Source organism: Crotalus tigris, unplaced genomic scaffold, assembly GCF_016545835.1.
Source record: "Crotalus tigris isolate CLP2741 ecotype Arizona unplaced genomic scaffold, ASM1654583v1 scf7180000024342.5246164, whole genome shotgun sequence".
NCBI lineage: Eukaryota > Metazoa > Chordata > Lepidosauria > Squamata > Viperidae > Crotalus > Crotalus tigris.
In genome coordinates this window covers 4,801,952-4,817,738 of record NW_024100512.1, presented here as the reverse complement: position 1 = coordinate 4,817,738, position 15,787 = coordinate 4,801,952, and the positions used below count along the sequence as shown (strand labels likewise).

General features: G+C 40.6%; 1 protein-coding gene across 1 annotated transcript; it reads left to right on the top strand.

Annotated features, from left to right (window-relative positions):
* The first annotated feature begins 505 nt into the window (after window positions 1-505).
* Window positions 506-15,537, top strand: DALRD3 (DALR anticodon binding domain containing 3). Its single transcript, XM_039326571.1, has 13 exons — window positions 506-777; window positions 3,599-3,897; window positions 4,187-4,452; window positions 5,372-5,430; window positions 5,523-5,648; window positions 6,245-6,315; window positions 7,411-7,469; window positions 8,537-8,619; window positions 10,070-10,193; window positions 12,004-12,062; window positions 12,994-13,107; window positions 13,461-13,529; window positions 15,058-15,537. Exons 1-13 carry the CDS (start codon window positions 589-591, stop codon window positions 15,175-15,177), a joined length of 1,638 nt encoding a protein of 545 aa, XP_039182505.1. The 5' UTR covers window positions 506-588; the 3' UTR covers window positions 15,178-15,537.
* Window positions 15,538-15,787: the final 250 nt, after the last annotated feature.

The following is a 15,787-nucleotide window of genomic DNA, read 5'->3' as shown; positions in this document are numbered from 1 at the left end:
TGAAATGTTATTATATTCAAATCAGAGTATTAGTCCCTGCAAACTACAATGCCATGGGATATCTCAAAAGAGAGCACTTACTGTGGCATAAAGTTTTCAAGACTAAAAAGTTAATAATGCAGCAAAGCCCATAAACGCCTGACCTGTATTTTCAGGGCTCATACCGTATAATATACAGGTTTCAGACATACGTTAGTCCTATGTGACTCAAACTTGGCTGCTCTCAGATGTTTGGACTTCAACTCCCAGAATTCCCTAGCCACACATCTGAAAGCCGCCAAAGTTGAGAAACATTGCATTAGTCTTAAGAAGCAGCACGACTTAGTATCTTCCAAAGAGAAAGAAAAACAGTACGAAATTGCGTACTGTTAGTCTATTTAAAAATTACATGCAAAAGTAAACGCAGTAACTCCAAACCCACTTTCGAAGTACACTGGTGAGAAGTGGCAAAACACCCCGTTCTATACAGATTTTTTTTCCTGACTTTTCTTTCCCAACGTCACTTCCGTCAAGCTCGTGCAAGGAAACCCCCTCAGTTGCTGCCCTCATGAAGACTGTTGTAGAGTGTTTTTTCCCCCCTCTGTCGCTATGGAGACAGCCGACGGCCGACTGCGTGTGTCAGAGGCCTTGGCGGCATTCAACGCCATTCTAAGAGGAAAGGCCGGAGATGGAGCTGGTGCCTCCGTTTGGTTCAAAGAGAGCAGCGCCCGAAATTTACGGAGCCGGGACTTCCTGGCCCCCAGGGCCGCTCTGAGGGCCATCTTCGCGAACGCACAGGTGAGGGCGTGGCTAAAATGGGCGGGACATTGAAGGGAGAGGGGCGGGCCGGCTGGCTGGCTGACCAGTAGGAGAAAAAAAGCTGGAACGGTTATTAGTTGACGTGCGAATGAGTTACGTAGTTGCACCTGCCCGACCATGCCCGGTCGTCCAAAGGCGAAACAATGCGACCTAATGCATGGATGGGAGGCCATCAGGAAACCTCGGGGCTGTAGGCTAGATTGGGAGTTGAAAAATCATCCCCGAGGAACACAGAAATAAATTAGTGCTGCCTTATTGCAAAGGTAGTAGCTGTGTTGCCTCAAAACTTAGGCGCTCTTGAGTTTGGCACGGAGCTGATAATTGAACCCTCAGTTTGAGAGATTTTTGCAAAGAGGTGTCTTTGCCCACCTGAAAATATGAACCAGCAAATTATTCAAGCCCAGCAAAAAGCATTTATTTAGGGGAGGTGGGGGGGGAGGTCAAGTCTTTATAGGATAAGGAAACAAATGATAGATATATTTGGTATGTGTGATAAACGTCAGAAAGCAAGTGGTCAAATAATGAAAGGCATTGATTCCTTGATTCCCTGTGAGTTTTGAATAGTAGAAAAACAATTATTCCAGATGACATTCCACAGGTGCCAAATTTATGAGATAAGTTACTCTTTCCCAGCTGGGTTTGTATTTTTCCTAAAACTTGCTAATGTATTCAAGGATTTTCAGAACATATTCTACCATTTAGTGTTGAGAAGTTCTCATAATATCAAAAGAAATGGCATTGGCTAAGAAGAAGAAAAAAACATTTTCCTGAAGTTAGAAAAGAGGCCTAGACTTCCATGTAAAAACTACTAATATCAACTTTAAAAATGCTATTAATGAAGCCTAAAACTCTTAACCAGGTTGGTTATATATCTACCAATCTTCACATGTTTAATTATTAACCATTTTCTTGGCTCATATAGTACACTGAATCATATCCTATCCAAATGGGCTGTATTTCCATGACATACTAAGTGTTAACCTCGATTCTGCTTTTATGGTTTAGCAAATACAGTCTTGTTAGGTTATGGTTCAATGTAATATGTGAATCGACAGTTGGTTAATTCAATGATGAGATGGAACATACTGCTTTGTGTGAACATAGCCCATTCTACAAGAGTCTCAAAAGTTTACAGAACAGAAGCTTTGAGAACAACGGGTGGAAACTAAGCAAGGAGAGAAGCAACCTAGAACTAAGGAGAAACTTCCTGACAGAACAATTAACCAGTGGAACAACCTGCCTCCAGAAGCTGTGAATGCTCCAACACTGGAGATTTTTAAGAACAGACTGGACAGCCATTTGTCCGAAATGGTATAGGGTTTCCTGCCTGAGCAGGGGGTTGGACTAGATGACCTCCAAGCTCCCTTCCAACTTTACTTTACTACTACTACTACAACATGGAAGGGATGGAAACACATAACAAAAACAGAAATTCAGCAGTACACAAACACACAATTTAATTACAATAATAAAAGCAAATGTAAACTAAACTCAGAGAATAGAAAGAAATTGCCTATTTAATTATCTTAAAGCTATCAGAGATTTTCAGAATGACAAGTTTGAAAAGCCACCTTCTTTTTTGAACTAAAATAAATTAACCATAAGAGTTGAAAGAATTGAAAATAAACAGCAAAAAACTAAACAAGACTTTGATCCAAGACAGTTATAAATGAATTAAGAGTACAGACAAATCTGAAATACTGATAATTTTACTAGTTTAGAGATTTTGGAAATAAATAAATAGCTTTTCATGGGAACCAAATTGATTTATCTACAGAAATTTGAGATTTTATAATTTCATTAATTGGGCACTAGAGGGGATTAAAAACTCCAGGCAGAAAAGGAAAAGAGAGAAAAAGTTGCATTTGGTTTTTGATTACAGGGATTTTCAAAATTACACAAATATTCCAGGAGGTTTTTTAAGAATGGGACCAGAAATTGTAGCTATAATGTAAGAAATGTCAGCAATGTTGTCTACTTCTATGGATAGATTATGTCCAACAGATGTTAATGAAGGAATGACAAATATAAAACAAACTTTGCCTGATGCAGAAATATTAGAACATTGGGTAATAAAAAAGTGAGATTAGCTAACCCAATATCCTTTTTAAAAGCTCTGCTGTGTTTATTTATTTATTTATTTATTTATGAGATTTATATACCACTTTAAGTACAAGCACTCTCTAAGCGGTGTACACCAGTAAGCAATGTATATATATATTTACATTGCCCCCAACAATCTGGGTCCTCATTTTACCTACCCCGGAAGGATGGAAGGCTGAGTCAACCTTGAGCCGGTGAGATTTGAACCACTGACCTGCTGAACACAGTCAGCCAAAGTGGCCTGCAGTACCTGTCAGAGACTGCTGTCTTGTGGTCTCCTCACGAGGACCAGCCATCTGGAATACATGTGGGTAATCTTCCCATCCCCTCTTTATTCGGAGAGGTTGGAAGAATCTGTCTACTCAGTGATTCTTCAATCTTTGCCTCAGTCATCATCCCCACTTTTTTTTACACTTTACACTTAATTCTTCCATCCACTGGAAATCCAAAATTCAAATGTATTTCTTAACAACATATGTTATGGCTTGTATAATGGAAATAGAATTAATTTATTTTCTTCTGGTTTCATAAGAGAATGTAGCCCTCATCTACATTGCCATTGTTGTGGTTCATTCTGGAGCTTTAAAGTGAGAATATCTTCATTTCTAAGGTGTGACGTGCTTTGTTTCTGTTTTTAAACAACAAGCATCAGAAGGAAGTCAAATCTGTTTGTCTTTTATGTTTTATATTGTACTAGGTTCCCAAAGACATTGTTGAGAGTATACTTTCACTGAAGTGCCCAGGAATGCCTCCCATTCACAGCTGTCAAACTGTTCCAGCTGGATTGACTGTGCAATTGGATAGACCAACCATCTTTGAGCAGGTTCTGACAGCTCTTCCGGTATATACAAAGCCTCCTTTGACCTCCCAGGGACACTGCATCATCCTCAACTGTGTGCCCCTGCGTGGGCTAAAAGACCTGAAGTCACTCAGTCTGGGTCACCTGAGGGCCATCCTGGTCACTGACCACTTGGCCGGCCTGCTCCAAGCTCAAGGGTTAGTGCATGGAATGAGCCTTTATTGTCAATCACTTTACAGCTCAGGCTCTAAAAACATGTATGACTTTCCTACTCCTTAAAGTCCTTTCATTTTTGGTTGTCAAAGAGATTTATGAGATGCAAATTAGGTGCACTTTCATTGTCTCATGGCCCTTCAATCTCTCTCTAGTATTTTAGCACTGGTATCATTTTTCAGAGGATTTTCTGTAGTTTATATTAGCAGTGGCATGAACTCAATGATTGGGTTTGTTTGCTGTAGAATTCCTTTGTTTGTTTTGCACAAACAGAATAGACGTGCAACTGGTTCCAGCTTTTGTCAATGAGGAAATCCATCAATTCTTGCATCAGATACAAGTTGATTGGCCTTCTGGGTCAGAAGCCTCTCGAGTTCCTGAGGACATTCTGGCCTTGAAAGAAACCCTTTGCCAGTGTCCATATACCACAATTATCCAGGCGGACCAGGATGAAATTGTATGTAAACTGCACTTGAAAGAGTTCCTGGAGAAGCAGGAGGGACTGGAAGGCTATGACCCCAACTTGGATGTCTTTCTTGGTAAGTGGTTGATATTCTTTCAGATAATATATGGACTGACTGATTAATTGATTGATTATATGCCATCAAGTTATTTTTTGACTCCTAGCAACCATATAGATAGATTTTCTGCATGATGAATATAGACAAATAGCATTATTATATCCATCCTTATGCAAAAATCGTGCAAAATAGGTTGCTATGAACACCTTAATAGTATGGATGGCACATTCAGGCAGAAATGATGACTTGTAGGATTTGGAACCCTATTACCGATTCAATTTGATTTTAGTGGCATACTGCATTTCCTTCCAGAAAGCTTACAGAACAGCAATATATACAGTGTTAAACCATCACAAGAAAATAATAATGCTCAGGAACAACAAACAAAGCAAGTAAAACAATATTTATTAAAAAAGGGGAGGGACTGGCAACCCGAAAGACAGTCTGTTCCTGCGGTATTTACTATTTTTCAAATGCTGAATGATTGAGAAGATTTTAAATTGTAAAGTTATTTCTCTTTGGGGTCTGAGTTCCATAACTGGAACATGGTGGCTGAGAAAGCCCTATTTTTTACTTTTTTATTGTGTGCTAAATCCGGTCCTGCTCTACTGTTTATTGTCCAGATGGATGTTATACAAGGGAAAGGGTTATAGTTAGAGCCAGGGCTTTTTTTGTCATAGAATGCCCAAAACGGAGTTCTGGCATCTTTTTTGGATGGAACCTTGTAGGGTAGGCAAGGCGAGTTGTATGGCATGTGTGAGTTCCGGCACCTTTTTTTTTTTTTTTTTTTTTACAAAAAAAGCACTGGTTAGAGCCACAGAGCATTTCAACTCCATATGATTCGGGGTAAACAGTCCATGAAGCAAGACCTCCAGGATACATATACATAGTGATTTCAGCCTGAGTGTCCTCTTGGTAATCTCCTTTCGGGTTTCAGTAACAGAAGAGAAGTTGTACCAGGTGGCTGAGCTCCAGCGTGTGGCCCGGCAATGCACAGTGAGTAGATTGACAAAGATTTGGCTCCTGGTGGGTGGAAATAGCAGTCTTACCTGTCTATGACTCTCTTGGGAACTGCTGTTCTTCTCCAGGAGGCTGTGCCAGGGGTTTGCTGTAGCATTGTGCATATTGTGAACAATGAGGAGGCATTCCAGCAGCAGAAAGTAGATCTATTGTGGAGATTAGTAACACAGCCACTATCTTTCACAACTCACCAGGTATGGAATGGTGTGTCATCTGGGAAGGGTTTTTTATTATTATTATTACTATTTATTTTGGGGTGCTTTCAAATCAATATTGACTCCTGATGACTTCCTGTACAAGTTACTGCAGTTATCTTGGCAAGACTTTCATCAGTGGTTTGCCTTTGCCTTCTTCTTCCAATGGCTAGAAGAGAGTGGTTGGCCCAATCTTCAACTGGCATTGTGCCTAAAGTGGAACTAGAACTCTCAGACGCCCTGTTTCTGGCCTGTTGCCTTAGCCACTATCCCAAACTTACTTTTGGGAAGGATATGCTGTATACAGTACAGCCAGACTTTCCCCACTCGATTGGATGGCCTTAAAAAAAGACGACATGCTTCTTTTTGCCATTACTAAAGCTACCCTGTCCCACGTCTCATGCTCAGCCCATTCCAGCAACCCTCCTCTGTGACTTTTGCTAAACAGTCCAGGTATCTTATCTACCCCCCAAACACCCATTCCTCTGTTAAATGCTAACATCCTTTCATAAAAAGTGAAAAGCAGTTTAATGATGGAAAGGAAATTATGTCAGGAGATTGCTTGTGATTGGCGGTTGGTATTTTTTATTCCTTAGAAACACCTTGTCTGTGGGCCTGTGAAAATTACCTGCACTGATTCTTGCATGAATGCTTTTCAGTACTACCAGTAAGTCCCTGTTCTCTCTCATGATTTCAGCACAGTGTCCCTTAATTCCACTTACGTCTCTTTTCCTTTGAGAAGGACCTCTTTTCTTTCTTGAACAAGCTGCTGATAACACTTTTACTTGGATATTCCAGAAAGTAAGGCGTGTCACAGCAGCTCAACAAGCCGAGCAACCCCCCCCCCCCGGTTTTACTATCGGTTGATCTTGCCTGATTTGTGTAAACTTGTAACGTTCTTGTCCATTAGAGTCCCCGAGAAGGCTCCTAGAAATGGAAAGACAGGTTTAGTAGCCTTGAGCTAGCAGGATAGTCCTGTCTGTGGGTAGAATTCTGTCCTTTCCTCATTTCACACTGAAACTTTTGGCAGAGCCAACCAAAAAGGGCGGGAGTTAATGTGTAAGCAGCATGTAAAGACTTCTTCCTGAGGAAGTAACGGTTTTCCCTCACATCAACTTTGGCAGCCAATAATCAAAAGAGAGAATAAATAAAAGAAAAATACTCTTTCCCCTTGAACATAAATGTTTCAGTATTTTGGTAAAAGAGAAACACGTGCCTGGTCTGAGAAAATATCTTAAAAGAGGCCTTGGTGGGGACATCTTGGGAAGGCTCCTCTTAGATCACAGAACTTAGACAAGGTGAATGGCAGCATCAGTTTTGAGCTGCCTGTATCAGAGCCAGCTAGAGAGCCCTGGTCTGGAAAACACCGTCAGACAGCTAGTTGGGCCTAATAGTCCCACCCACCCCATTTAGAATAAGTAGGTGAAAGGAACTGGTCCAGGGCTGAGGTGCATTACATTACTCTGGTTGTACTTTTTTTTTCTATTTCCATGTGTCTTAGCAACTCTAGATTGTTACAGTAGAACATAAAATAAAGGAAGAGTTGGACCGCTATGAAATGAATACTTGAAGGAAGGGCAATTCTTCCTGGGAGAATTCTTAAGCCCTGTTTTTTAACTATTGTAGAAGAAGAAGAGTTAACCTTTCAGTAAACAGAAGGATACTTCATAATAAATTTACTGTTTTGAAAATAGCAGCAGTGATATTGTAGGCAGATGAAGAAACATACATGGTTTTTCAGCTTGTTGTTTCTAACTTGTAGACTACGACACTCCCAGATGTATAAAGCTTCAGTGCTGAAATACGGAGATCTCTCTAAAGGTAATTGTTCATCCTGCTATATATAATCATCATTTCCCTCTCATTTTATTGTGCTCCTTTGGGGAAACTAAGATGTGTCACCCATGAGAATAATGGTGATGTATCTTCTTGGTGGATGGTAACTTGTTTCAGTGAGAACAAGGGAAAATATCTGTAGCTACAGATATTCGCCACTAGTGCAAGGGGAAAAATGTATTATTTATTTGATTTGTTAGATTTATGTCTCAGCTTTTTTCCAGGAGAGAATGGACACCAATATATTATCCTCATAGCAATTCTGTGAGGAATTGAAGTGTGCTGAGAGAATGTTTTTTGGGCCCAAATTTATCCAGTGTGCTTCTGTTCCCGATATGAACTTTGGACTTTTATGCAGCAATGAAAGGCTCAAAAGAACACATTATATAGAGAGACTCTGTTAACCTATTCATTAACTGCTTAAGCCAGGGGTCCTCAACCTTTGCTGGCTGAGGAATTCTGGGAGTTGAAGTCCACAAGTCTTAAAGTTGCCAAGGTTGAGGACCCCTGGCTTAAGCATTACAAACACAAATTTTTGTACTCATTTGCCTTGTTGCTTCGTGGTGAGGAGGGACCAGGAGCATTCCTGTCAGGGTTCTTCTTCTAAATTGTGATTGTTCTGCTCTATCTACCACATCCAACATTTTAGTTCTGTTAACTCTTCCATGGCTATATGTTGTCTTGAACCTAGACCAGGGATTGGCAACCTTGGCTCTTTTATGCTGGCTCAGGAATTCTGGGAGTTGAAGTCCACGAGTCATAAAAGAGCCAAGGTTGCCTATCCCTGACCTAGACCTTGCCAGTCATACTTTCAATTTCTCCAACTGCTTGAAATACTTCCTTATGAGTCTTGTTGAATTTTTTAGTTTTTACATTCAACTTCAGAAAGAAATCAAAGCCTTCCCCTTCTAGATCCTCAGTTGACTTTGGTGAGATTGTAGTATATAAATTTAATTAATTAATAAAATAAATTATTGAGGGTTACGTTCCATAGAAGGGTGTGTTTTTTTTTTTTTTCATTTGTGATGAATTTTTTCTGCCCTTTCTTGCAGATGCCTCGTGGACCAAAGTAATCAGCATACTGACGTCAGCTGCTATCCGATTTGACATGCTGAGTATAGTTCATCAGAATCAGGTAAGCAGTGAGTAGAAATAATAAGATTTTTGTGCTATTGAAAGGTAGAATAATTTTGGAAAACACACACATTCGTATTTAGAATAAGAGTGCTGGATTATAAACACAACATGTGGTCATAAACTTACCTAAATTTGCATAATTATGTTGTATACAGAATTTGTTGGCATGGAAATTATAAGATTAGTGGACTTGTTTATATTCCTATATTCCAGATGAAACTGAACATGAATTATGAGGAAAAGGAATGATATTTACCCTAGTAGCTTTTCCTATCTTAAAGTTTTCTGGATAGAAACGTTTTTGTTCTCATGCTATATATGGGATCATGGGAAATAACATTCATAACATCTAGAGGATCCACAAGGGGGAAGGCAGTGGTATATGGAGCATTGAACAGAGATTGCTGTCACAGGTTGATGAATTTGGGGGGGGGAGAGCAAGTGACTCAATGCAATGTCACTTCTTGGCAAAGAGCAATTTTAGCAATTACTTCAGGCTGCTGGATGTGTAATTGGCCTTCCCCAACCAGACAAGGCATTCTGGGAGCTTCAGTTCCAACATAGTTGGAGTCACCAGAAGGGAAAAGGCTGAATAAGAACAGCTTTTTATATAGATTGATTGGTGCCTTAATGCAGCAGAGCCCAACCAGTAGTTTGCATACTGTAGGTATGGTAGAATTGAGGGTAAGACACTGAAACTTCAAGTCTTCCTTGATAGGATCCTTGGTGGGATCTTCTCCTTGGTGGGATCTTCTCTGGGCCTAAAGTAGAAAATTCTGAGAATCGTGTCTGGAAGTTGAATCATGACAACTGGACTTTTTTTCTTGTTGATTTGAAACTTTTTGCCTGCTCATCCAAGTAGCTTCTTCAGTCTGATGAGAACTTAATCTTCATCAACTGTGAACCATGACTACAGTATTTTCTTTTAATTCATTTCTCACAGTGGACCCTTGTTTTAGGGCAGTGGTTCTCAACCTTTTTAATGCCGCGACCCCCAACCGGTTGTAAGTCGAGGATACTCAACCGGTCGTAAGTCGAGGACTACTCAACCGGTCGTAAGTCGAGGACTACTCAACTGGTGCAGCACCGTTTGCAGAATGGGACTTTTGGCGAGCTCAGCAGGGCAGAAACAGCCTGGACAATTCCTATTGGCTTTTGAAAGCCAATAGAATTAGACTCTATTCAAGAGAGTGTATTGTATTGGCTTTCAAAAGCCAATAGAATAAAAGGGAGTAGCACAGCCAAGGAAAAGGGGGGAAAAAATGGCGGACTGCGTTGTTTGGCGACCCCTATGAAATGGTCGTTTGACCCCAAATGGGGTCCCGACCCATAGGTTGAGAACCACTGTTTTAGGGTAATCTGTGGGCAAGATTATGGGGGCAGAATTCAGGATCTCATTGGCAATGGGATTACTTCCTTGCCAACAGAAATTATTTTTGCCCCCTCAGGTTTTCTTGGACGTGGAAGAAAGCAATATCTCTACGAAGGGGACCAAAGGCGGAGCTTTTGTGATGTATAATTGCGCTCGACTTGCCACGCTCTTTGACACATACCAGAGATCAGTAGAAGAAGGTGAAAGTCTTGTTGGCTTGTATGCTGGATTCATCCATGTTTCGGCCTGGCCTGGTCTTTGCATCATTTTGAAAGAGTTTTGCATTAGATCCGTGGTGGCGAACCTATGGCACGTGTGCCACAGGCGGCACATGGAGCTATCTCTGGTGGCACGCGAGCCATTGCTGGGCCGAGCTGTTCCCTCTTCCTCTCCGCACATCCTCAGTCTGGGAACAGGCGAGAGGCTATAAAAGGAGCAACTTTTGGCGGAAGCAGCATTTGCTGCAGATAGCGAGAGAGCGAGCACAAGTCGGAGCGGACAGCGAGTGAACGAGCAAGTGAGCACGAGCTGATGGCTCGGTGGCCACACCCACTCAGTGGCCACGCCCACCTGGCACCCGGCGATGCATAAGTGGGTTTTGGGTTGCAGTTTGGGCACTCGCTCTCTAAAAAGTTTGCCACCACTGCATTAGATGTTCTGCTCTATGTGTTTCTAAGATTTGGCTCCAAGCAGGATAAAATACTAAAAAGAAAGTGATTGAATAAATATTGAGAACATTTAAGAAAAAAGATACAGTATTTCTTGCTTAATGACCGGTAGGTAGCTTAGTGACCAAAGTTACCAAAGACCCCTCAAAAGATACTTACAACGTAATTTCAGTTCTAATGGCTGCACCCTCTACATGGTCACGTGATTGCATTTTGGGCACTTGGCAACCGTTTGCAGCAACCCGCAGTCACGTAATCATAATTATATCATTGGATATAATGGATTCAATGAATGCTGCATTTGCTTAATGTCTGCTGCCAAAAAGGTCATAAAATCAGTCATGGTCACATTGATCTACTTAACGACCACTATAATTCCAAACTCAGTTTCAGTGAAAACTCAAGGAATATCTATATACTAGTCACTGTCTCTTCAGCTTGCTGACCACCAAGAAATGGCAGTGGATGAACTCTCTTGAACCGTCTGTTGTGAGTTGTTTTCCTGAGTCTTTGAGATGTCACTGAGGTTTAAAGAGTGTGGGGACTTTTTGTCCTTTTCTTAAGAGGTAAGGAGTATAAAAAAATAACACCTGGATATGGCTTAGTGGTACATTTGATCAGTGTCTCAGTCGTAATTTAAACAGGTGATTCACTGCCAGGGATATTTTAAATATAACAGGATCTCTAGACAAGAAGACAACTCCTAGGAATGACTACCGTACTTTCCAGGGTATAAGATGACTTTCGCAAGCGTTAAAATCGGCGCCGAAGTTGGGGGTCGTCTTATACGCCGAGTCGTCTTATACACCGGAAATAATGGTAGTTTCTGGCGTATAAGACGACTTTCTAGGCATGTGACTCGGCGCTAAAGACGGGGGTCGTCTTATACGCCGGGTCGCCTTATACGGCGGAATATATGGTATTAAGATATCTTGCTAAAAGTTGGGAACCAGATAATTCAGCCTCTGTTAAAGATGTTCATACTTGTGATAATATTTATAACAGAACTCATCGCCTCTTTATCTTAATTGTTTACGTACAGCAGTATAAATATAGAGTGGTTTGCAATACAGTCAGGCAATCTGCAATGCTTGTAAGAAATTTTAAGTGTGCAAGTGGAGGAGTTTGTAATAGAAAGCTTGCTAAGTTGCACACAATTTGCAATTACTTGTTAGAGTATTTATCTTATAGATACATAAGGAAAGAGTGGATCATACTAGCAGGTCCTCACCAATCTTCCACTGTGCCACTACAGTGCATTAACTAATTTTGTTTTCAACTCTGACTAATCTTATTACATTTCTTGTTTACTGTGGTAAGTAATATCTGCCATCCAATTTAGGTCTGTATCCAGTCTTTCCCCAATCTTCTGAACTGAACTACTCCTCTCTCAGGGAAGAGGTGAGCAAAGAATTACAAAGACCCAGACCTGGAGACTTCTCTGGATTCAGTTGAAGAATACAATGTGTTGGAAATGAAAACTTCATTTTCAGGATAGGAGGTTGTTTTACCTAATTCCCCAATAAAAAAATAGGTCCCAGTCATTTGCCTTCCATGATCAGTGTATATGATCTTCTAGTTTAGTGGTTCTCAACCTTTGTAATGCCGCGACCCCATAATACAGTTCCCCATGTTATGGTGACCCCCAACCACTTATACATTATCGGGTGCCAGGGGCATTGCCAAAGAAAAGGGGGAAAAAATGGCGGACAGCCTTGTTTGGCGACCCCCGTGAAATGGTCGTTCGACCCCAAATGGGGTCCTGACCCACAGGTTGAGAACCACTGTTCTAGTTTGTTGTGTATATCACAGTAAGAGGGAACATCTATCTCACAGACGTTGGCTGCTGAAGTGGAGTCTCCTTGGTTGATCATTTCCCTCATTTGTATACTATAAATGTTTAAACATAAAAAGATCATTTCCCTCCTACTTTGCAATTTGGAACAGATTTTTTTTCCTTCCTTCTTTCCTTCCTTCCTTCCTTCCTTCCTTCCTTCCTTCCTTCCTTCCTTCCTTCCTTCCTTCCTTCCTTCCTTCCTGCCTTCCTTCCCCATAGCACATGTGCAATACCGCCTTATGACACCCCACTCTTTTCCTCCATTCTCGTGCTTAAGCTGAGTGTTGAGAGAAAGATTGGTGATCCAGTACTTTATTCAAACATGGGAAGAACAAATATTTTGGGAGGGAATCATGGTTTCCACTCTCCCCATCCTATTCAATAATGAGCCCAATGAAGCCAGGTTGATGCTTCTACCTGCTAGAATATGGAATATGGAAATAGCATTTGGAATGAATTCTGTTGGACAAACCCAAGCCTCTGTGTTTTTCCTAGGGGGAATGGCTTTTGTTATTCAACAGTATCCTGCCTTTCCAGGAAGTCTTGACCCAGATAATGCAGTTCCTGCTCCCCAGTGGTGGGATAAGAATAACAGTTAGCACGCAGGCGGTAAGCTGGGACATTGCATGGCAAAATGTTGTAATTCCTTTCTCTTCCTTCATCTTTTTTTATTTTTTCAATGTGTCGGGGAATAATTTTGGCATGTTATGCCAAACCTCAAACATGAATTGCTGCTGAAGTTCAGACTCCAGACAGGGGAGATATTTTTTTCACTTGAGAGGCTGCTTTGATTGGGATAGTTATTAAATTCCTACGGTGGGCATTAGATTGCATCTGATTTAGTCTCAGATAGCAGTTTTGGAGAAATGTTTAATCAACTCCTAGACACCAACTGGCAGCAACCTTCATTCTCCCAAGGTATTTGCACTAAGAGAAATGTGATTGTCTTGCTTTTGTTATAGATTTGTAAGTTCCTGATTCAGCTAAGCAGGGATTTCAGTTCCTACTACAACCGAGTGCACATTCTAGGGGTAAGTGCTCTAGAAAGGATATGAAGATACATAACATTCAGAATGTAAGTCCAAAAGGCACCATTTAATGCCTCTCATTATAGTAAATAGAAAAAAATAATGAGTTACTGTAAGTCAATTAAGAGACTTAAAGCACTATGAATAATTTAACCTGACTTATAAGTCCTGTTAACTATAGCTTGAAGACTCCTACAAATTGTTTATAAGATAAACTCCTTTTATCTCATTTCCAACCCACGATGGAGGAAGGCTGAATTCATCCTTAGCTCTTCCAGTTTTAAAGTTGAGTTTAGAATTTTTTCGCAATAGATTTGTCTTGGCATACAAATGGTCTATGACACTTCATGAACAATCTGGGTGATGTCATCTCCTCAGTATCTATGGTCTATGGACACGTCCTCTCCTGATGTTGTCCTTCATTGAGATTTTAGGTTCACTGCTGGACAGCTGGAAGCATTTGCCCGTGTAATGTGGGTCATCTGCTCTTTGCAGAGCAATATTCTGGTGGGCTTCGTATATACAGTGAGCTCCTTATATACGGTGGTATTCCAGTCTTTTGGAAGACTGCAAGACCTGTTGTTCAACAGGTGTAGAGTGGCTTTTCAAAGAATGGCAAACCTTTATGTTAAAAAATAGAGAAGTGGAAATTCTGACCAATAGAGATTTATTGATGATTTTGTCCTGTTAGTGTATTAAACATTTTTCTTCTATCAAAAGGGATATTGTATGGCCATGTGTTTTTAGTATTATTTGGAGGCAATCAAAGCTCAGTTATCAGGGCACAGCAAATTATGACTGCATTTTTTTTGCTGATTCAAAGATTGAAGGAACAAATATTAATGGCTACGAGAAAGAGCCCTCCAGTACTAAGTGTGGCAGTTGGTGACAGCATTGATCTTGGAAAAAAAAATCCAAACAGCCACAGGCTGGTTCATAATTTAGGTGGGAGACTACCCAACAATACCCCAGGCTGTGGGCCAGATTTACTAAAAATGTAATATACTCAAGAAAAACAACAACTGATAAATATATTTTACAAATATTCTAATGAAGCTGATAGAATTTTGAGGACAAAAGGCTTAGATTTGTTCTTCACATTGTCCCCACAACATTATATGAAAACTAGAAGCTTTTCTTAAAGCAATGGTAAGATTTCTGCTGCCTTTACCATTTTTACAAGCGAATTGTTACATGTGAGAATCCTTTTCTTTGATGCGATGACAGCAGTGCCAATGTTATACTCCAATAGCATTTCCCCTTCCTGTTGGCCAAAGGTCTCATAACATTGGGAAGTCCCATAGCACAAAAGTTTCTTCTTACTGGTTACTAAAAATGAAATTTCCCCCAATGATGGCTGTGTATTGTGTATCTCATTTCTGGATGGTGAAATGTATCTTTTCCAAACACAGCCACAGAAAGAAAGGAAAGAGAGAACAAGAAAGGATTTCATCCCTTTTTTTCCCAGCCTCAACTTCACACACAAGAAAGCTGTATTTGTTGATCATTACAGTCCTTCTGCCTCCCACAGGAACCACGTCCCCATTTATTCAGCCAGATGTTTGCCCGCCTGCAGCTGATGAGAGCCGTGAGGGAAGTGTTCCACAGTGCCCTGGCCACCTTCCATCTACCTCCTCTAAATCAGATCTGATTAGGTTGGTCTCAGACCTGTGCTTGGGAACTGCATCAGCCTCCCTTTGGTGAAGAGGAAATGGAGGGCACATTCCTATGAGGGAGACTAGAGTGTGGAAATGTTACACTGAACTGACCAATGAACAACTACTTAGTATACATATTTTGTTGCTGAAATGAATGCTCTGAATCAATAAAAACAGGACATGTAAATTTCCTCTGAAATGATTCTGAAATTCTTGGGAAATAATGAATTCCAGTCATGGAACAGAGAAAGAGGCAAGTATTCTTTTTTTCTGAAGTTTGTTTCAGACTGCACTGGGTTTAAACAGTGTTAAGAATCCTTACGCCAAATGAATATAAAACTGATGGATGCAAATGACTGTTTACTTACAAGTTTTTAAATTCTTTTCTTAAATCGGAAACATTTATTTTCATGCAATAAAAACTGATACCAGTAACAGGGCAAGAATGTGTAAATAAAATAATGCAGACACCTGGAAATCTGTGACTACAGTTCTTCGAGGGTTCTCTGTACAAGCTTTTCTGTGCTGTTGTACTCATTTTATCTAAACATCAGAAGGTGAACCAAGGCTCAGATTCAAAGTATTGGTCTATGGCAGGGGTTC

Bases quoted from the DNA above. Each gene is read 5' to 3' on its own strand.
- DALRD3 (XM_039326571.1), top strand. From the start codon at position 589: ATGGAGACAGCCGACGGCCGACTGCGTGTGTCAGAGGCCTTGGCGGCA. The intron at 10,194-12,003 runs GTGAAAGTCTTG...CATCCAATTTAG, and splicing joins CCAGAGATCAGTAGAAGAAG to GTCTGTATCCAGTCTTTCCC. The intron at 13,108-13,460 runs GTAAGCTGGGAC...CTTTTGTTATAG, and splicing joins TAACAGTTAGCACGCAGGCG to ATTTGTAAGTTCCTGATTCA.